Genomic DNA, 23,110 nt, shown 5'->3' on the forward strand with positions numbered 1-23,110 from the left:
TGAGGTTCTCTCTTCAAAAGGAGACACATGGAGGGCACAAGGGGCAATGGGTACAAGTTGCACCAGAAAGAGGTTTTATCTTAATATAAGAAAGACATTTTTTACAGTGAGAACAATCATTCACTGGAACAGTCTCCTCAAGGACATGGTGGAGTTCCCACCACTGGAGGTTTTCAAGATGCAACTGGACAGGGTGCTAGATAATCTCATCTAGACTCCCTTCCCCATAAAAGGTTGGACCAGGTGATCTTTCGAGGTCTCTTCCAATCTGGGATGTTCTATGAATTTTTACTTCAGTGAACAGAAAACTACATGAATTTGTTATATCTACATTACAGAATGCAGTGGCATCCTACTGCTTTTATACTCTAGAGTTGTCTACTTGCATATCAAGCATATGCTTTTTTTTCCCCCAGATGCTTTACATATCAATGGGCTGCTCTGAGAAGATGTGATTAGGCAGAAGTAGCACAGATCTTGCCCTCACTTCAGAAGGAGAAAGCCCTTGTTTATTGTCATTGAACTGGTTTGTTTACCTGATGCTTAGGGTCTTGTTCGGCTGCAGAACAAATGTTTGTGATCACCACAACACACTATTTGCCAAATTCTTTTGAGGACTATGGAGTGGTTAGGACAAACATCTAGTATGGAGAACTCAAAGTTTTCCTGTTTCACCACTTCCTAGACAATTAATGGCAGAGCCTAACAAAGGAATAGGACTTTTAAGCAAACGGTTTCAAATCTATATAATGAAATAAGGTAGAAAAAATCATGGAGTTGGCGGAAAGGACTATTTATGAACCTTACCTGCATCTTGCCAGTCAGGAGATATAAGGACAAAATATGAACTACCAAAAGGCTGAGTCACTCTTTGGAAAGAAAATTAAAATAACAGTAGCTTTTTCAGACAAACCACAGAATCAGATATACAAGAAGGTATTTATATAACCTACAAAAGGGCTTTAAAGAATTAAAACCAATCTAAGTAGGGTCTAGTGTCTGTCTTTTGATTGAGAACAATAATTTTGATACTTCTGAAAGATGAGAATAAGGTATGTAAAGGGAAGCAGAGATAAAACTAAGAATCAATGCACTATATTTGGATGGGGATCAGATAATTTCTGTGACTGAATTATGAAAAAAGCTGTTATGTAAAAATGCTTCTTAATAAAGCTACAAAGCTGATGATGGTGCCATATGACTAGAAAATATGAAACAGTTTCTGCTTAAAAAGAGGGGATAAAAGCAACCTGGGTAACTACAAGCAGGCTAACATGGCAATAACTGATATATTAAAAACAATATTAGAAGAAAAAATTAGTAAGCTCTTCTCTCACCATCCATGTCTATCATAGCACTACGATAAGAAATAAAAGATAGAAGTAAATAGGGCTATTTTTCAAGGTATGCTTTGAGGTTTGTAGGACTGCAACCACAAACCATGTTGGCACAAAAAAAAGCACAGATTTCAAGTATTTCCTAGGATGCATGCAATTTCCTCTTGTGACTGATAATTATCTGCTTCAACAAATTCAGGCAATCAGAAATACGATAGATGATCTGGACCTCTTTCCCTAATTAATAACAAGGGAAACTGAGTGCGAGAAAAAAATTAAGGAAGATAGAAATGCCATTTGAAATGGCAATTAAAAAACCTCTTTGGGCAACAGAGACATGGACAAGCCTGTGAAAGAAGGTATGAGATTGGCTGTCAGTCCTTTGATGGGTAGCTATTAATATATTTTTTTAAAACTTCTATAACCATTGTTTAGAGAAACTATGTCCCAAGGCCTGTTGTGTGTGTAAATAACAAGAAAAATTATTGAAAAATATTAAAAGTGATTCTAAAACAAACTGGGCAGCCATGGAACACTGGTAAAAGGAGGTGATACCTATTCTGCAAAGGAAGCTGACATGCCAACCAAAACAATCAGTGTGGAACATGATTTCAAGAGATGTAATATTCCCTTTTCTACTTTAATCACAGCTAAGTTGAACACACACAATCTATTTTAGCTAGCTGAAACGTAATATTCATATGTTAAGCAAAATTATCTTAAATTTCATTTGGTCTGAGTCTCAATAATCTCAGTGGCATATTTTTAACTCATAGAAGATAGGCAGGTATAAGAAGTGTAAAAAGCTTCTAGAATCCATACATTCTGCTCAGCCTTGACCAGCTGACAATGTGTGGTGATGGATAGCAGCAGTCACACTTTCAGTTCTGTCCATTCATCTACCAATTCTTCCTTCTATTTATTTTTGAATGTTTAGGCCAATTTCAACCACATCAAACACAAGTATAAAGATACTACCTACCTCCAAGCATGATTAACCAACCTAACATAAAGGAAACAGTGGCTGGGGAAATAAAGATTCAAACCCATGCCCTCAGTGAGACAAAAACAGTAATATGAGCTGAGTAGGTAGCACCATAAGCACACCATCCAGCCAGTCAGCACCTAGCTTAGTAATAGGCATGATGCCGCTTGCTCAGCGAGTAGTTCAATGATACAGAGGAACGATGATGTGGAAAGCAGAGGGAGAAGGGAGAGGATGTTGTGAGCAGCAGGTATTGCAGGGACACGAGGCCACAGGGAACACTGGGGGTTGAAAGGGCTACCTACTGCTATGAAAACAAATCAGCACGGAATCAGGTTTCATTGTTCTGCTGGTCATAGAATGACTTGTATAAAGCTGCGCTTGCATTGAATGAATCACTTCAATATGTGCAGAGATATTCTGTTTGTTTGGTAACAGCAGTTGCTGTCCCTGTGACATTATCTCAGCAGTATCAGATTAATCAGATCCCCACAAGAAGCAGAAAACAGATAAAACTGCGTAGGTTGACAAGATGTCAATACACAAAATTGATAGCTCCTCAGCGGCTTCTGAATGCATGAAATGGTCACGTGCTCAGTGGCTGCTCCTACTATGAAAATCTCTATAGACAGATATTAAGACTATTTCCATGAACATTTAAGTCAGAATCTTTTTTTCTGGAAAATAGTATTGCGGTATCATGGCAAATACTTTATAATAAAGATTAACTTTGTTAGCTTCTTTTCATTCTCATGAGAACTACAACACAAAGGGAAATTATTTCTTTCAAAAGTAAAATCCTGCAACTGTTACTGCATTCCTCTCAGAACAGCAGATGTGTTTAACTTCAGTATGAGAGTGCTACTTTGTCAATAAGCAGGAGAGACACTGTCCGCTAAACTGTGAGGGATGTCATGCTGACTTACAACGTGAAAATTGAAAACCTCATCATTTAATCGAGCCAGCTAAGGGCTAAGAAAGAATAAATACTTCTGAAAATTGTTATCACAGTTCTTTTTTGCCTAACAAGCACAGAAAACCAAAGTAGAGCCAAAACCATGTCACGTATTTGCAAATAGGCCTACGAGCATGATCCTATTAATCATTATCTGGAAAAAGGACTTTTTTCTAATAATAGAAGTAATCACGCTATTCTGAAAATCACATTAAAAGTACTTCACATCAATGCATCATAAAGAATATTTCAAAGCAAATCCATGTCTCAACCCTCATTACAGGTATAAAAACAGAAGTTAAGGGAAGCTGAATGGGTGTTGCTGACGCAGACTAGTCAGAGACCATCCGGTGCTCTGGGTAACACACTGGGCTGTTTTTTTTCCCCTCAGATCTTATACTGCATGTTTTGATAAACAGGGTAACATTTTCCAGGGAAAACTGGGAGGAGTGGCTTATTCAGAGGGTACTGGTTAGGCCGGAGAATTGGGTCGATAGGAATCTCATTAAGTCCAACAACAGGAAACTCAAAGTCCTGCACCTGTTCAGCCTGGAGAAGAGAAGGCTCAGGGAGATCTTATCAAGTTATATAAATACCTGAGGAGAGTTATGAAGAAAAGGGAGTCAGGTTCTTCTCATTAGTACCCACTGACAGGACAAGAGGCCATGAGCAAAAAGTTGATACACAAGATATTCCATCTGAATGCAAAAAAAAAAACCCAAAGCAAAAACCACACTCTTTTTTACAGTGAGGGTGGTCAAACACTGGAACAGGTTGCCCAAAGAAACTGTGAAGTCTCCATCTACGGAGATATTCAAAACTCTACTGGACACAGTATTGGATAATCTGCTCTAGTGGACGCTGCTTGAGCAGGGGGTTGGACTAGATCTCAAAAGGTCTCTTCCAACCTAAATGATTCTGTGATTTTATAAAAAAATAAATACAGCCACCTTTTCCTCCCAACTTTATTTCAGTCACATTTCAAATGAGCAGGGCAAGCACTACTTACTGCTTTTGAAGAACAGATCTATCGACCTAACCTTAGAAAAGGACTCTAAATTTTGGATCTTGAGTAGACAAGGTAAATGTCTTCCTGCGATTTGTCCAAGGTAGCTCACCCCTGCTCAGGGTTTTAGCTTATCTGCAGAAGGCCAGGCCCCCAGAATCAAAGTGTTCCAGAGCCAAAGTTAATTGTAGATGCAGCCCTCTATCTATGTGTAAATGCTCCACGGGTAGAATTGGTATAAATTATGATGCAATCAAATAATACAACTACTATTCTTCCTCTCAGACCTCTAATTTAACACCACTAAGTATAGCCTAACTAAACATCACTTTGATAATTTGCTTTATCCTTAGCATATAATGAATACCTGATAGTCTTATTTAATATGTATTATTCAAAGCTTGGACTGAAGAGACTTACTAGTTTCCATTCTGCTTTTCAGTGGTGTTTGTCACTATAGATCTGAGTCCTTTACAAACATTATTGCATTTATTTTAAAAACGTACCTGTGAAGTGATATTTTTGTACTCTCTGCAAAGAGCATTTTTCAGCTTTGGATATCTAATGTAAAATATTTAAGGCCTTCATTTTTTTCCAAAATGTTTCCGTATTTAAAGCAGACTCCAAAATATTTCATTTGTACCAATAAATGTTTAGTATTTCTATGGGTCAGTTCCAGAATTTCCAATCACGAATTCCAGGAAAAAAATAATTAAGTTATTACTAATGAATAAAAAATCTGATTTACAGTACTTGTTTAGCACCAGGGGAGAACCGGAGGATAGGTAAGAGCAATTTTCCAAAGCAGTATTCAGCCACTTTATTTATAAAGTCCCTTTGTCTCCTCAAGGTTCTCATCTTATTCTTCCTTTTTTCTTTTTCTTGAAGAAAGGTTCCTGAAGAAAACCACCTACTGTGAAAGCACTGGGACAAGATAAAGCCTACATACTCAGCTTTAACGACCAGAGCCATAACGGTTGATAAGACCAATAAAGAACAGTTGCATGATGGGGCACACAAATATCTGTGTAGAAATGGCAAACTATATGCATATGAATTCATTGAGATTAAAGATTTTCAGCAATCCAGTTCTATGAAGAGAGATTAACCAGCGACAGAATACTATGTTGTTTCCCAAGCATCTATAATAGAACTTGTGCAATGGGACAAAAATCAATTAATACCCACACAAGAGGAGAATCAGGCCAACAAAATTCCCAGATTGATTTTTCTTGTAAATCTGTCAAAAGCAGGAAGGCAAGAACATTCTCACTTTTGTGTGCTCCTGCATACAATCCATAGTTCAAAATAGTCAGTTGTGTCAATTAGTCTTTCTGCAGATGAACAACAACTTGTTCTTTGATGTCATTTGTATTACAAAAATGAAATGAAGAGGAAGGAAAGGAATCTTGGTTACAATAGTGACCAAACATTCTAAAGTTCTGAATAATCAGATTATCTTTCAGAAATTCAGGATCTTGCTCTGACCCCTCTATCACTAATTTCAAAAAAACAGGTCTTATGCAAGTGAAATACTTTGAATACAAGCCTAGCTTATCTAGGTACTTTTAAATGTTGTTTTTATCATCCACATTTCTTCTATCTCACTTTGCACTTTGTAGCATTTATCCTAATACTTAAAAATGTTTTGGGGGGAACAGTTGAAAATTATCAGCTTTTCCTCTAGGAATGTCTTTTAAGAGAGGTCTTTGAGACAATATTACATATGCAAACTATTACATAGTTTATGTGTCATTTGGCTTTTAAATAATTTCTTTCTCATGCCTAATTAAAAATTGTTCCTTGATTGTCAAGGAATGAAAGTATTCTGGATATCATTTTGACATGAAAACTAATACTGAAATCTTGTAAAAAATTTGCAAGTAAGACATAAAAGAAAGAACACATGTTTCTAATAGCATAGAATATGCATATTTACATGTACAGGCTAGCAACTAAAAAGTAGTACAATTATCACCCAAAAATGCATCAGAATAAAATATCCAGAATCAAAACCCTCCTCCTTTTTCATGTCAAAATAAAGACTCAATTATAAAGTTCTCACATGGTATAGCTGCCTTCTGAGACTATCACATTCTTTCCAATTCAGGATGCAGAAAAAAATATTTACTACCCAGCCGAATTGCTCTACTACCATACAGGTACATTAATGCTTTCCCTTGTAATTTACAGAGGCAAATTTCAGATGCTCAGCTGTCCGAGACAATGTTTGTCTTCCAACCCTGCACTTCTCTGTCGTGTGAAAGCTGAGAGTACAACTATGCTATAAAATATTAAAATATATGAAGTTACTTAAAAACACATTTTGTTTTTTGAGGACGAATGTTTTCTGGGTATTTTCTTTCCATATTCTCCAAAGCACACAATTTACAGTGAAAGTTCTCTGAAAAATCTGAAAGTTTGTCATTCAATTTATCCTACTAATAGATAAAAAAGGTATGGTTTGGGGAATATACTATGTAAGTTTAACTTTCATCTCCCAGACAACAGACATTCAGTAAGTTTTGTGCTAGGTTTCCTCATATGTGTTTCTCATATTCCTTGATCTACATTTATTCCCTCCAGATCTCAAATAATCTCACAATATGTACAGCCAAAGAGTAAAAAATACTACAACAGTTTTATGTTACCCTTAAAGAGTATTGCTTCAAACCACCTGTAAAGGCAAATTTTTCTACATAAAGCCTGCAAAGCATTTCTGATTTTCAGATGTTTTCAGAACTGATTTGCAGAACCTCTGTTCTACAAAATGCGTAAAAATGGGAAAAGGTCTAGCAACGTGTTTGTTATTATGCAGTAATTGCCGAAATGCAAATACTTAGAAGATATCTCACAATATTTTGTTTAAGCATACATCAAAAATGTAAGGGAAAACTGCTCTATCTGGTAACTGCACCTTAGTTCATTTCAGCTGCACATTCGGAAGCACGTAATTGTTTCAGGCACTATCTGTTTTCTGCACAAAAGGAACTCAGTTAGTTGCAAATTGTAACTTCTGAGCCAAATTCAACATGCCGTGATGCTGTAAGAAGATTTGCAAATTTTAACCATCTCGTCCATTAGAAAACGTAACAATCAACTTGATTATCTAGGCTGAAGCGCAGCCACACTTAGGCCTAGCTATTTTATTCAGAACATCAAACACAAACATCTAAATCTCAAGTAGTTTGTAAGTACCACGATGGCTGAAACCACAAAATTATTTATTTTCAAAATCATAGTTACAATTTAACCAAACCAACCATAGAATTAAAAATAATTATTCATCTCAAGAGATGTATTTAACGGGGGAAAAATGGAAAAGCAGTTGTGAGAGACTTCTGGCCACCATCAGTAAAGCCGACTATAAATGCCTGTCTGCTTAAGAACTGTTTTAATGTTCTTGGCAAATATTTGCAGTTATTGTTAACAGGGGTAGGAACCTTTGAGGCTGCTTAAATTCCAGACCAATGTTTCTTAAACCAAAAGGTTTACAGCTCCACACTGTAACATGTATGATGCAAGTAGCCCGTCTCATATCTAAGAACATGCAAACCATCTCGACAGGACCAGGTTGAAAGCCACTTAGTGGCACACGCAAGAAGCCTGATACCTGACAACACTGCCACGCATACTGTTCAGGATTTCAAGATCTGGCAACTGGCACTGAAGAAAAACAGTGACAGCTTGAAATCCTGGACAAATTTACACTCCTCAAATTTTGGCTGGACGCAATCCCAATAGGTTACAATATTTCTTTCGTGTTTCACTGGTTTCTTTCACACTTCCTGTGTCATAGGAGCAACAAACTTTAAGGTAAGTGAAAGGAAAAAGCATCTCAAAATTGTTTTGAGGGGAAAACCCTCAACTCCTTTTGCTACTTAGGCTTACAATGAGTATTCCAAGGCCTGGAAAGCACTTGAATAGAAAGCTTTCTGCAACGGTAATATTTAAAAAAGGCATCTGTCAAGTGGTCTAGCACACCTTTTATGTTAGTAAATGAATGTCAACAGACCTACTTTTTTAACTGAAAGATTTCCTAAACTCCAGTTTACTACACTACACTGACTAGGCAATATCAAAAGGTGCCAGGAGAATTATGGAACTCAGGAGAGGCTAATCTAACAGCAACCAAAAAAATCACTGGCCTACAATTTCCTTTTTCAGGAGGTATACCATAAACCAAGCACACTCTGCATCCTCTACCCAGAACATATTTTCTTTATATTTTCCAATAGAAATGCCTCTGTTCTTAGAATTGTGAGGGCGGGGGGGTTAGCACACACCCATACAGCACTTCCACATTACTCTGCTCTTTTGTGGATGAGAGAAAACCAGAATTCCTTAGTGCTTCTGTTGTGGCCCAGTGGTGGCACAAAAGCAGCATTGCTGTTGCTAATGACAGGCCACGGGCCTCAGGCCAACTTCACCTTATGTTGCAAGACTCTAGTCTTGGCTTATTAGGCTTGTTGTAAGCTTGCTGTTGACTCCAAAATGGAGCTTGGTGTGAGGTTTCTCACAATGTAGAGTTCAAGTTTGGGATAACAGCAAAAGTCTTGAAAATACAGACACAGGGCTATAAACAACTTGCTGATGGTCCACTACTAGTGTCTGGAAAAGTTTAAACTTTGAGAGCTAGGGGAAGACTGCTTTACACGTAAAAGAAAAGAAGGAGCTCAGCAGGAAAAATCCAGATGAACAATGGAGTAAGGGACCTGCTGTGACTTGGAAAATAATAGTAGTCCAGGGGGCAGATGACAAAGGCTAAGAACAGTCTAGAAATAACGAACTTCTTATGAAAAAGCAACATTTTGAATGTGAATGGTAGGATCATCACAGGAGTCATCGCCACAGGACCACTGTGGGACTGTCACAGTGACAAGTGTGCCTCCTGCTGAACTTGCCTTCTTGAAGGACTCTTTCCCTGCCTGCTCCAATAGCCCTAGCTTTCCCTCTCTTCCACCTGCCTAAATCTTCAAGGAGCTTTTAACCTGCCGGCTAATCATCCAGGGCTATGTGTAATTTTTGACTAGTTCTTTTTGTCTAAAGATAGTTCAAAAGAATGTATGCACATTCCTTTAATTTTGTTGATAAACTTATGAAAAAATAAGAAACAAAAGGGTATATTTACCCTTTTCTCTAGAGGCATGTTTACAGTAAGATGTCATTCTTAGCAATTAAAATTATTTACTTAAGTCAAATCATTAGGTTAAAATGTTAAAAAGGTAAAATGTCAACATGCAGGCAATCCAGGTTTCACAGTCAATTTCTGTGAAAGAAAATGACCTGGAATAGGATGCACAGTTCCACTCACAAGAGCAGCCCGTAACTGCTACTGGCTAAAAGACTGTCATAATTGCAACATCTGGAAGGAGCAAGAGGCCTTGAGAAAGGCATGTATCCATGAGACCTGTATCCGTGGTAGGTAGCATTCTAGAAGAAGTGAGTCTATATAGAAAATCCAGAAGTATTTTGGTACTATACTGGAGTGGAAATAGAAAGAATGTTAATAAATGTTAATAAAATGTTAATATGGACGCTCAGTTTTAGTTTTGAACAATATCACCCAGATATTATTTATTTTCCAGAGGTTGTTAATGGAAATGTAGCATGAGATAGCACCAAAACATTTTGATGAGCTTTACTACAGTTGTGAGTTAGTGTATCTATTGCTTACTGTTTAACAGTAAGAAACAGTCATCAGACACCTGTTGGTTTTTGTAATCCAGGGATGTCATCTAGGAAAGCAGAATCACTGGTAAGAGTAGTGGTTTGAGTACACCTGCCTAAAAAGAAAAAAACAATCCTCTTTTCTTAGACAGCAAGTCTAGGGGGGTAGAAAAAAGGACTATTACAAGCAAAGTTACATATGTAAAGCAGAAAAAAGTTGACAATCAACATGCCTGCCCTTCAAGTGTCTGGAAATCAAAATGGAAACACACAAAAGGTAGTTGCAAGTACCTGCAATTTCTGTTTGATATAAAGGGAAGGCACAGGCAAAGAAGCATAAATGCTGAAGTGTAAAAATTACAGTTAGCAAGAAACACAAGTGACAACACAGAAATACTTAACGTTAAAAGAAGAAAGGAAATGTAGGACCTTAGTGGGAAAGAAGAACAAAAACCATGCTCTATGGAAGATTCAAATACTGAATTCCTTTTGTCTACTGCCTTCATAAAAATGGTGATATCTGATCACAAACTGATATGTATTAAGCCTGTAGGGCCTGAGGGTAAGTTAAATTTAGTGCATCCTTAGAGAGCTAGATGAACAATCCATGAATTATCAGTGATCATTTTTGCAAACTGATTATCTTGGAGGCTAGAGAATACCATAGGGCTGTAATGGGGAAACCAGAAAATACATCTTTAAAAGGGCCAAAAAGGATGACCCAGGGAGTCTATATATCAATGAAATTTATATTCCTACATCTGTGTTAGAACAAACTATTAAAAAGGCAATTTATAAGCATCTAGAAGATATGAAAGCTGTAAAACAAGAGCTAACACAAATTTGCCAAGACCATGCTTCTGGCGAAACAAAATTATTTCCTCCTCTAACTGAACAGCTTGCTTAATGGTTGCAGCAATAGATACACTAACTCACAACTGTAGTAAAGCTCATCAAAATGTTTTGGTGCTATCTCATGCTACATTTCCATTAGCAACCTCTGGAAAATAAATTATATCAGGCTGATATTGTTCAAAACTAAAACTCAGCGTCCATATTAACATTTTATTGTCAAGGCGGAAAACAAGTGGTCACAATTCATCTAACTGACAGCTTAGAAAACAGAATAGAATATGCCCATATGGAATTTGCAAAGGCCAAGCACTTTGTAAGCCAAAAATTATAAGTCAGAATCATCTTGGTACATGGTGAAATGTTTAAAAATCAACAATACATAAAAGTGCAAAATAATGTAAGAAATCAAAAGGAAAAATACAGAAGGGGAAAAGAAAAGCTGGGCAGCAGTACAGTGGAAACAGATCTGGTGGTTATAATTATTGTAAACTAAATATTTATCAACTCTGTGATACTATAGGGAAAACAATGCATTTTCAAGGTGCATCAGTCTAATTAGATATTAACTGTTCTTACAAAATTTGCCTGGTTATCGTTAGAAGATGGAACACTTAAGGACCAAATTTTCAAGAATACATTCTTACACACCTGGAAAGTACATACCAGTCATGGAAAACAACACGCATTGTTCTTGAGAAATCTACTTACTTGCCTGTAGCATCTCTATTAGTTCTTAGATCTATGTACGTTACGTGTAAATAATAAAAGTTTTGAAAATTTGGGTTTGGATGCTCATAAGAATATCCTTTGAAATAAAATTTTATCTACATTTTCCTCAGCAATAATAATTTCAATATAATATTTGTTCATTTAATATTTTAATATACTACTTTCATATTTACACTTTCAGTTTCTTAATGCACACTTCAGGTTCCTACTCACGTTTCCTCTCATGATTTAATGGTTGTAGTAAATAAGATCAGAAACCACTCCTTAGGTGTTCAAATAAGAAACGGTTAACATCAAAATCAAAACTTGAAAGTAATAAACCAGATACTAATCAGCATAACAGAAAATTACTGGAATAGGCTTTTCTCAAACTAAGGTGTATCAATTGATATGTAGTAACACATAATCTTGTCAGTCTTACCATTAATTACTGGGGTATAAACAACAATTCCAACTAAGTTGGGATCAGATACAGTTGTGTCCAGAATAAGGCCACCAATACTGAAAAACAAAGTACAATATTTAGAATAAGGCAGTTACACTAATTAGTATTTCAAAACCTTTTTAGCAATCTGTCTTAGAGCACCTCCAAGCCACAGTTTTCTTCTCAATTCATCCTCCCCACCAGCATTACCTTGTTCTCAGCTACAGACTAACATTGCTATAGTTATTTATATATTAAAAATGACTTATTATATATTCTGTTTCCCTGAAAATAAGCACTACCCTGGAAATAAGCCCTAGCATGATTTTTCATTATTTTTGAGGATTCTCAAAATATAAGCCCTACTCCAAAAATAAGCCCTAGTTACAGTTAATTAAAAAGTCAATTTAAATAGTGTCCAGGTAGCTATACATGTAAAAAAGTAATACGTTTTAGAGCAAAAATTAATATAAGACCTTGTCTTATTTTTGGGGAAACAGGGTAACAATGACTATAGAATTTCAGCCAATCACTCCACTTTTAAGATTCATGGTTTTCATATGACTAAATAATCTCTTAGATCTGTGTGCAATCTTGACTGGAAACTGTGGGAGATGAACAGCTCAGCATTTCTTTCATTTGATCCAGGAGGATTCTGCTCAGTCCTTGCCACAGGCTACTGCTGCCCCCTTGCCTCATTCCCACCTGGGACTTAACTTTGTAACTGCCTCGTTTTGAGAAGATTAAAGTTGATTGATGCTCTAGAGGCTCCTTAAATGTTTCTTTTAAGTACAATCAGGTGTTAAATAAGATATATAGAGGCAAAGGGTGACTATCAGGATGAAGCAAGACAAATGGACTCACCTGCTTATAACCATGGCAGTTATAACAGGCTCCCATCCTGAATGGAGAACAGTTCTGGTAGCTGGGTGTTTGGCAGCTATGACAATCCCCATCGGAGTCAGAGCCAAAAAAAAGGCACCAACCAAAGGAGATACATAGTAATATGTCTCTAAAATAATAATATAGAAAAACAAAACAAAACTGGTTTACTTTCAAGACATTCCTATAAGTTTTTCCTAATTTAGAACTCTAAATTACAATCAACATCACACAGCTGAGGAATTCTAAGTCTTTATCACTACTGTACCTAAAGATTCAAGTACTGCACTAAACAACATGGTTTATTTCTGCCATCTGTGATCACTATCTCCCATCTTCTCAAAGACAGAACTATCTGTTCAAAGTAGGAATTTTGAAGAGGACTCTTATATTATGCTTTACGATAAAAATGCAGTAAGTATGTGGAATATAAAACACTATTTTGCAACACATCTACCAAAAAAAAGAAACAATATGTTGAAAATGCATTTTGTTTATATACAAATTCACAGCATATTTACACCTCCTTCTTTCTGAAGCACACATAATATGGTAATCTTTCCAGAAATAGCATACCTAAAGTGACACGAGCACAATATGTAATATTGAGCCATTTATATCAGTAGTTCAGTTGTTCTATAACCAATCTGAGTCTGAAAATTCACAGCCGCAATTCTGCTTCTTGCACCTACCCATCAGAGCTGCATCATGTTTCACAGGAACACAACTGCCAACAGCACTGAGTACCATCATAAAGCTGAGCTATGAAGGCAAATGGCTGCCTCCACAGAAAGAATACTATACTTTTTTGATTACTTGGTTTTATAATCCCATCCACACAGAAGCTATTACAGTGATCTAAGACTGCCTAACTCAACAGTGAGGTAAATAATGGAAAATTTATCCTAATAGCAAATATATGTATATAAACTAGGCAAACATTCCACTTTTATAGATATTTAGTTTTATGAGAAATGTGATTATGTATTTTATGTTAAATACTTTGTTATCCTAAACTTTCAAAATTAGGACAAGTCTTAATGCAAAATATATTTCAAATTAACAGGTTGAAGAAGTTAATGCAGAACATATGAACACTTTACCAAAGACTAATATTTAGTATATAAAAAAGTATTATCACCCCTGTATTATGGCTTACTACAAAGGCTGCAAATTCAAGCAGTAACTACTTTGATGTTATCTTGGTGGAGCTAAAATTACTCCTGGAAGAATTGCTGTAGAGTTTTTAGAAGTTACCATCCTTCTGCATTGACTGATAACAACCTCTGCAGCAGAGCCAGCAGAAGAGATAGTAAGATAACTTGCACTGTGTAAGCTTAAAGTAGAAAGCTATTAGAATGACAATGAGACAAAGCCCAAAAGAGAAGTAATTTCTTCCCTTCTTTTTTAACTATTTGACAGTATATTATCTCCTTCTTCCTCTTTAGTGCCTTTTTTCCTCCTTTCTCCTCTTTCTGTGAACTAAGGTGGGCCTAATGTAAGGAGTTCTTTCTCAAAAGACTACACAAAATATGTGATTCCTGTATTTGATAATTACAGCTTTGTTTTATCAAACCCAATAAAAAAGACAAAAACGTACTGATACAAAGTTCTTTAACTACTTACTGCCTGGGTAAAGACAATCTTCCCTAAACTTGCAATGAAGAAAGATCCCTGTATACACTAAAATTGGTCACATGGAAAGGCATCATTCATTCTACATCTATTTATTTAAAACCTTGAAACTTCCCTCCTTTTCTCCTCTTTTCCCCAAGACATAACTCATACTGTATTCCTGCTACTTTTTTTTCTCCTTCTCTGTCTGTTGTTCTCACAATGGAACAAGGTGAGGCATTACTATCTACCAGATGCCAAATAACTGATTTAAAGGTTAGAATGAGAGAAGAGCTTTAATGTAGTATATTTAGTATAAGATAAAAAGTCACAAAATAAATTCTAAGTCTTTGCCACATTTTTGAAGAGGTTTCCCATTTTATTAAAATATAAAGTCTGCTGGTCAGCAAAGATCCTCTGTTGCAAACTTAACATTGAACAGCAAAATACAGATGCAATGGTGAGCGTTATCCTACTTAATCACTAATTTTTGAAATTCTTTCACTTGTACATCAACAATTACCCCACTGTACTACTCATTACAGGACTTCTGCCAACACAGGGAAGTTCAAAATAGTATGCCTTTCACAGTAATTTCTTTTTTTAATCCCCCTAACAACTCAAAGAACTTGTTAGAATGTGTTGATGAAAAAAGGAAGAGTATTTAACTACCAGCATCAAGCTTGGAGACCTAGTCCAGGAATGTAGTCCAAGAATTACAAAGAACACACACACACACACACAGAAAAAGCACACATAGATAAAACTGAAATCAGTCCAGCAAATGAACAAAGAATACTATCCAAGAATTATTTAATAGGTAACTTTTAAATAAATAATAGCTATGTAAAATATAAAATATACATACACGTCATCCTGCCACAGAAATGCTTTGTAAGTTTAAAAAAAAAAGAAAAAAATAAGAAGACATCTTGCCAGTGTACAATGATTCATGAATTGTAACAGAAATAAATGTAATTTATATCTGCAGTGCAACAGGACCATTTGAGAGGTCAGGAGGCAGCCAGAAGCAAGGGTAGCTTTACAAACCTTAGAAAACTTGACTAACCGGTGGCTGATTAGCAAACCTTTCACTACTTGAATTCAACATATTTTAAGTTAGTTAACAGCAGCTACAGGAAAAAAGCAAATATGCATCTATAAAACAATATAAGCTGTCATATTTGCAACAAACAAAGTTAGATGAACTTTCCAGAAGGTAAATATGTGCTTTATAGCAATAAAAGCAAAGTGAATAGTGATATAAAAGACAATGACATGAAACAAAATGCAACCGATATGGTAGTTTTTTGTGTTTTGTTTGTTCTGTTTTGTTTTGTTTTACCCACTAAGACAGGACTTCCAAGACTGCTCAGCAATAGCTGAGCTTTGTTCCTTTGAGTCAACAGCAACTGAGAGGAGTTAATTTTTTTGGCCTTATTGTTCAACACTTTAGTATGTATAAATGTCTTAATTTCACCATGGAGAAAAGTACAGAGAAAATTTACAAAATACATTTCATTCCCGAGTTCTTTAAATGGAGTTGGTAATAAACTGGATTATAAAAGCTACTTCATTGTTGCAATATTGTCATAAGTTTCTTCTTGAAAAGAACAAAAGCCAGGAATGGATCTTAGGAGTGGGGAATCTCCAAGGACAGAACACTGCTAGAGCTTAGAATTTTTATTTTTTTTTTAAATTTCTCCTATGATAATATACTAGCACTTTATTGAGATTCTCTGTTCTAAAGTGCTAGAGAAAATTATAAATAAATAGGCCACCAATCATTCCCACACTGCTAAAGGAGGAGGAAATCAGGTATATGTATTAATCTGTTTACAAATTTTAGACCAGATAACTGAAATTAATCCTGTCCAGGTTTTTTAAGGCAAAAACGATGTAAAAATTAAGGCAAGGCAGCTGCTCCCTACCAGAATTTCAAATTCTACTGCCTGTCAATTAAATTTAATTAAAAGCAGAACTATCGCAGCAATTAATAGTTTAGAATTACATTACAGAATCTGTCACAAGTGAGTAATGATAGATTCCAGCTACCTACAGGACCAGTGAAACTACTCAGCTCCAGTCTAACTCTTGGCAACAGAGTGCAGGACTGGTTTTTTAGCTATGGGTGACTCTACTTACAGAACACCTCATTATAAGAAGATGTTAAACTTGAGATGCATCTTTTAAGGAAGGGTGGGCCATCTTCCTTTTCATGTTTAAATCACAGAAGAAGAAAACGTATACTGCAATAGCTGGAGAATGGGAAGAAGGAATAAATGACTTGTCTTTTAGGGCTCACTTCACTCCATTTTTGATAGATTTATAGCAGGTAGCTTACAAGGTGAAAGGAATCTCTCTCAATCTGGCTGTATTATAGAATTTGTACCATCCCACAGTAGATCAACTCCTAAGAGCAATCAACTCTTCGACGAACTTCCGACTGTGACCTTAAATTAAAAAAAGGAGGGAAGAGGAAAGAGACAAGGATCTCAACTGAGTCCTTACTGATCTTCATTTATTACAGTTTAAGCCCTTGTACCTTTTAGTAAACAGTGATATAAATTAATCTTCTAGTTCAGAGAACTCAGATGCTTAAAGTTTTACTCCTTGCGCAGGGTTATCTATTGTGACACACTGTTCAGTGCAGTCCCACTGAAAACAATGCAAGTTCCAGTAGGAATCAGAGGTAAATTGGAAACTTACTATTTCAAAGCAATTGACAGGAACCTGAAAATAATAATGTGAATCACACAATTTGGCTTATCAACCCAGATCTAACATGCATGGGAGACAAATTTATGTATTTCAGCCACATTCTATGAGAAGAAAAAAAAAAAAGGAAAGCTTTAAGCAAAGTCTTTGGATCATTACTGACAAATGACAAGCAACATGGACTTAATACACTGGGTCTTTCTATTCCAAATCATCCCCCGTTTTCTGATGGAGGAACCACAGCCGAGTCCCAGTGACGGTCCCAGGGAGCCCTCTAGTGCTTTCCTCAGCTGTGTAGCAACCATCCACAGAGATGGTTCTTTTGAACTTATTAACGCAGAAAGCACTGTTAACCTTTTGCTATTCAAACTGCAGTGTTTGATGGCTTTGCCATTATTTTTAAAACACTCGGATGAACTTTTAAGAAATGATATATATGATGGCGGCCAGACAAGGTGTTTCATTTGGCCTTAGCCTAGGCAAAAACGCTACAGTGCTTTTTGCATGCCTCTTCTGGGTGTGCCACAAGGCACCATATCAAACCAGAGGCTGAGCACAGCTGTACAGCTCTGTTACAGACAAGCATAAAGCTTGTACATAAATAATTTCCCCACTTCCAGTCTTGTTATCTGAAAAAAACTCTTCCCCCGCAGAGAGCAGCTGGAAACTTACACTCCTGTTTTAAGTACATTTGAGCAGTGAGGCTAATAAATCATAGGGGGAAACAGGTAATTCAGAATACAGTTCAGAGGTGAATCCCACCTGCTTCATTACTAGCCCATAAACTGTGGGCTTCTTTGCAACATTTCCATTGTGTTTGTTATTCTAGCATTGAGAAAGGACAGAAAGAACATAAGGACATCTGTGCTGAGTGAAGCCAAAGGTCTCGTCTAGTCCAGTATCCTGTGTCTGACTATGGCCAGCAGTTCAGGCTTGTGGAAAGAAGAAAATGACAAGTTTAGAGCGATGCTGCTTCCTGTGTGCTCTGCCAGTTTCTGCTGCTGTTTGCCTCAGGGATTTCATCACTCAAATTTCTGTCTGCATCCGTCTGTTCAATACTCCTTAGTGGATTCTTCTCTGATTAACTTATCGAAAGATTTTCTAAAATCACTTTGGTCCTCTTAATACATTATGGCAGGAAGTTCCACATCCCAATCACATATTGTGTAAAAAGGTTTCTTTAATTATTTTTGTAACCTGCTGCCTAATTATTCTATGAATGCAGCTCCTCTGCCATTCAGAGTTTTGTGCACCTCTCCTGAGCTGAAGCTACCCCATACTTTTATTCCTTTTTACAATTTCATAGTTCAAACATGTGCATCTTGGAAACCACACATTTCCAAGGGCTTTGTGGTATGTTCTTACTTTGGAAAGACTCTGTTTCCTAAGAGAAAGAAATAAAAAGATGTTGAAAAAAATATAAAAGGCAGAAGCAGCCATTATATCACCAAAAGATAAGTATTTCCAGAAGACCACATAGAAAGAAAACTGGAAGTAACTCTTGGAAGTGAACTCGAGCGCACTAATCACTCCCCCTACACATGTGCGGGATTTGCTTTTCAACTGCAATGGCTGAGTAAAATGTGAATGGCTGTGACAGCTGTAAAAGCCACAAAGGATCAGTTCAAACTGGTCCTACTTCATTTTTCATTCCTCTGAGATATATTAGGCCACCTGTAACTAGATGCGTACATTTCTGGAAATGTGTGAAAGGAAGATATAAGTCCAGGTTTCCTTCCCTGTCTTCTTTTTGGGGCTTAGTCTTTTTTTATTATTTTTGTTTTGTTTTAGATGAATTTTTTAAAAGTAAAAACAAACAAACAAAAGGCATGTTTGAGTAGAAACTGAAGTATTACCAGTAATTAGTTACTCCTTAAAAAATCCAAATTATCTCTAATTTATACACAGCATAGGAAGCAGCACTAGAAATATTCACAAAGTAATATATATTGTTTATTTACAAATTACAAATGTAGCTGCTATTAAAATCTAGCTACTATTAAAATACCAGCACGTGTAAAGAAGTTTTGCCCGTGACCACAATTCAAAAAAAGTGGAAAGGAGTAGAGGGTGCTGTTGAAAAACAGTCAGACTCAGTATTAATGATTTACTGGGTTTGAGTCATATGGGTTCAACATAGGCAATTCTATAGAGAACATTACAATGCAAATACATAAGAAACTACTACTTGTAGGGAAAAGCATTAGGAAACAAATGAAAAAAAAAAAATGGTGTATTCATTACAATGTATTTTACAAAGCAAAATTTTTAAAACCAAAATGAAGTTTGAACTATAGGGCATAAGTTCCTTAGAAAGTTCGTTTAAAATACTGACTAGTTAACATTTAAAGCCTGAAGTCTAGCATTAATTATTTTAAATCAGACACAGTCCTGACTAGAATAAATTTTAATCATAACCCTAGCTCAGTGTTAACCCAAATTGGGCAACCTCTTCCAGCTGCACACCTACCCAGACTAGCATAAACCCTAATTCTGAACTGAATTCCAATCAAACATATAAATTGTTGGGACCTGAAATCTATTGTAAGTAGAATAACTCAGTGTCCCAGTCTGGTGAGATTTCTGGGCATAGCAATAAATCTAGATAAACAGTCTCTAATGAGCTAAACTGTAATTATTATCCCATTCCTAGCATTAGCTAGAAACATCAAATTCCATGAGAACAGACACTTTCTCTCTGTTCTTCTCATCAGGAGAAAAGAAAGAAGTTAAAAAAAACTTTACTAATATCTTTTTCACTGTAAGTTTATAAACTTCCTTAAAAGAAGTATCTAAAGGATGTGTTGAGAAATATGTTATTAAAATATAATATAAAGTATTTTAGTTATGAAATAAGCAATACCATTTAAGTTTTAACAAAAATACAGAAAATATTTTTAAAGTCTGTATTGCACACTGCCACATTTAAGCTGACATCACATCAAAACTTTCTTAATATGAAAAATCAAATACTGAAATTATAAAATCACCAGTTGAAAACTAAGAAACGAAATAGCAAGTGACACCAAGGTAGCTTGAGTCTTATTAGAAGCCTTTTCTGACTGATATCATAATACTTACACAGAACAGCTCAAATTTTTACATAAAAAGGTTTGAACAATGAGCACAGACGTAAAGAATATATGCGGTGATATCTACATGTTTGGTAATATGATTATGGACAATACAAAATTTGGCCTGTGATATACTATGCTGTAATTGTCCACAGTTGTGTCTTTTAAAACATAACATACTTTAAACAGTTTCTTTGGAGGGAGTCAGTTGCACCAATAATTTAATTTTAAATATTGTTCTCAACATTCCCTCCTGTGAGAAAATGTTTTCACACTTCTTGTTTCTTCATGAGATGAAGAAATAGGAAGAAAAAGATTGGGTTTTGAGTTCCTTGTTCCCATTTTCCAAGCTCACATCTCCTTTGTGACAATCAAGCATTTCACTGCATCAGCGACTATCTAAGCATGCTTCCAATAATAATAACCATAGGCATATTCATTTTTAGCAGACATCGTGATAATGAACCTTGTTCAGTGCTCTGCTCCTTTAAGAGAATAGGATTTAGACAGTATGGATCCTAGAAATCAGAAAAACAGTTTCAAAGGGATGATAGAAACATGCAAATAACAAGTAGAAGAGACGGACTGCAGACTGAAAAATAAAGTCATTCATAAGAAAATTAGTTTGGAGCTGTCTATGTGTAATTCACCTGTTCATAGCTATTAGTGAGAAAATAAGCAAACAGCCAAAAACGGTCCTCAAGAAGCCAGACAGAATTCACACATGAAGTAGGATTAGATCTTTGGCCTCTGCCGTCAGTAGTCAGAAGGCTTCCCCTTTGCTGTTCAGCTATTCAGAGTGGTTATACCTTTTTTCATCTTTTGTGGCAGAAAGTGCTGTTCTGAAGAGAGCTATAGCTAAATTAGCGGATTTATGTTTGAAATACAGTCACCATATCTATAAGACAAACTAAAACAAAGACAACAGAAGAGAGTAGGGCCATTATTTGGAGAAGCTGGAAATGGTTATTTCATTTACTAAAAAGCAGAAGGAAATGCTGGTAAAATCAAGCACAGGCACAGGAAACAGTAGGTAGACATGGAATTCCCACACTGGGAGGGAAAGAAGAGATAGAAAATAGCTGAGGAAACTGGCACTGGAAGCTGGAGTAGCGAAGATGAGGAAACGAGGCATTGCAATGGGAGCTGGAAGGCACTCGGAAGGAATCAGAAGGAAGCTCACAATAGTCTTTGCATAAATCATTTAAGTCATACCAATCACAAAGCACAAACAATCTAAAATAAGGCTTCACTTCTTTGAATACAAGTTGTAAACTTGCTTTTGTTAGTTTAAGTACTTAAATTACTGTTATTCTGATTTCTGGGCATGGCTGTAGCTCAAGACATACTTGAATGTTGCCTAAAACCACACCCTGACCAAAAAAATTCTCAAAGCAGAGCTTCTCTCTGAGTAGCTGATCAAGACAGCAAATTTAACTCCTTCTCTTTAGTGCAAGGGGAGAACAATTCAAAAGGGCTCTGGGAAGCAAATATTTGATTTAGAGTGGGCATTCAAAACTTGGATGGAGACAGCTTCCCCCCCCTCCCAGAAGGCAGAATAAATTCAGCAACTCCAGTTTCTAATTCACATTTAGACTGACTGTGATACTGTAAGGGTCTTTCAGATATCAGTAAATTGTGCCAAGATTATGGTTAGTGACTTCTATTATCCTAAAAAAGATCACGGCATAATGTTGTAACCTAAGATTCATCATTCGACAGTATAAATGTTGACAAAAAAGTCAGTCAGACTAAAAGGTTTTCTAAACCTCTCCCTCCCTGCCATCTCCCCACCCTCCTAACCTAAAAGAGATTTCTATGGAGACATATACATTAGGAAACATACTTACCAAGGCAAGTATAAAGACCCTGACTTATCCATGCTAGTATAGCAAGAGTGATAAGATCTCCAAAACTTGCTGCTATAGGAGTGGCGACATTGTCAGGATTAATACCAGTCTTCTTTGACCCAACAATAACTCCAACCATTATTATTCCTAGAATCAATAAAGACAGTACAGTAACCATATCTACTGTTGTAACTCCACAGAAAATTCCAAGCTAATGACACTTTCAGACATGGTAAATAAGAACTAAGTGCTTTTGCCCCAGGACGATTCTTCTTTCCACTGACTGATGTCTATATTTTTTAAGTTTTAGCCATTTTTTAAAACTAGGTTATACATTAATAAAAATAAAACACACACACACAAAATCAAGAAACATCTGTACAATGAACTATTTCATCTCTGATTAGAATTAGCACTAGTGAAATTTTAAATGAGCCGTTTCCTGAAGAAAAAAATAGGCAGTGTATTATTTCTACAAACTATTAAGTTTAGCTGACTGAAATTTAAATTACACTAGGCTGAAAACAACATAAGATTAAATACTTCAACATTGCATATTGTGCAAGATTTCCAGTCATAGACTTACCACCGAAAGTCAAGATGCTACACCAACATATAGAAATGTTACTTGCTATGGAGTTAAAACATTTTAAATTCAGGATGTTGGTTTCTACTTTTTTTTTTTTCCCTATAAACAGCAACACTAACTTTGTAAGAGGCATTTCCCTGCAGAATGTAAGTAGCTACTAAAACTAAAACACACAATGTTATTAACAATCTTCTTTGGCATAACTGAAGTAATTTCCCTCTTATCATATAATACACAGAAGAGTTTCAACTCTGTGTACCACAGTGTATACCGCTATTTTAAAGAATTTTTGAAAAATTGGTTATTATAACTTTCATGTATTTTAGGCTACATTAGGAGTTCACTTTCAGAGAAACTGCCTAAAGAGTTACACTCCATTAAATTTTCAAAAGAAAGAAACCAAATGATCCTGTAGGATCACA

General features: G+C 36.0%; 1 protein-coding gene across 2 annotated transcripts in view; it reads right to left on the bottom strand.

Annotated features, from left to right (window-relative positions):
* Window positions 1-23,110, bottom strand: part of SLC41A2 (solute carrier family 41 member 2) — a 55,887-nt gene that overhangs the window by 15,421 nt on the left and 17,356 nt on the right. For both annotated transcript variants that reach the window (XM_065039088.1, XM_065039096.1), the window contains exons 6-8: window positions 22,100-22,246; window positions 12,826-12,973; window positions 11,959-12,038 (exon numbers count right to left, since the gene is read on the bottom strand). In XM_065039088.1, the coding sequence (XP_064895160.1) occupies window positions 11,959-12,038; window positions 12,826-12,973; window positions 22,100-22,246 (375 nt within the window). The remainder of the gene's footprint in view (window positions 1-11,958; window positions 12,039-12,825; window positions 12,974-22,099; window positions 22,247-23,110) is intronic.

Source organism: Columba livia, chromosome 1, assembly GCF_036013475.1.
Source record: "Columba livia isolate bColLiv1 breed racing homer chromosome 1, bColLiv1.pat.W.v2, whole genome shotgun sequence".
Lineage (NCBI taxonomy): Eukaryota > Metazoa > Chordata > Aves > Columbiformes > Columbidae > Columba > Columba livia.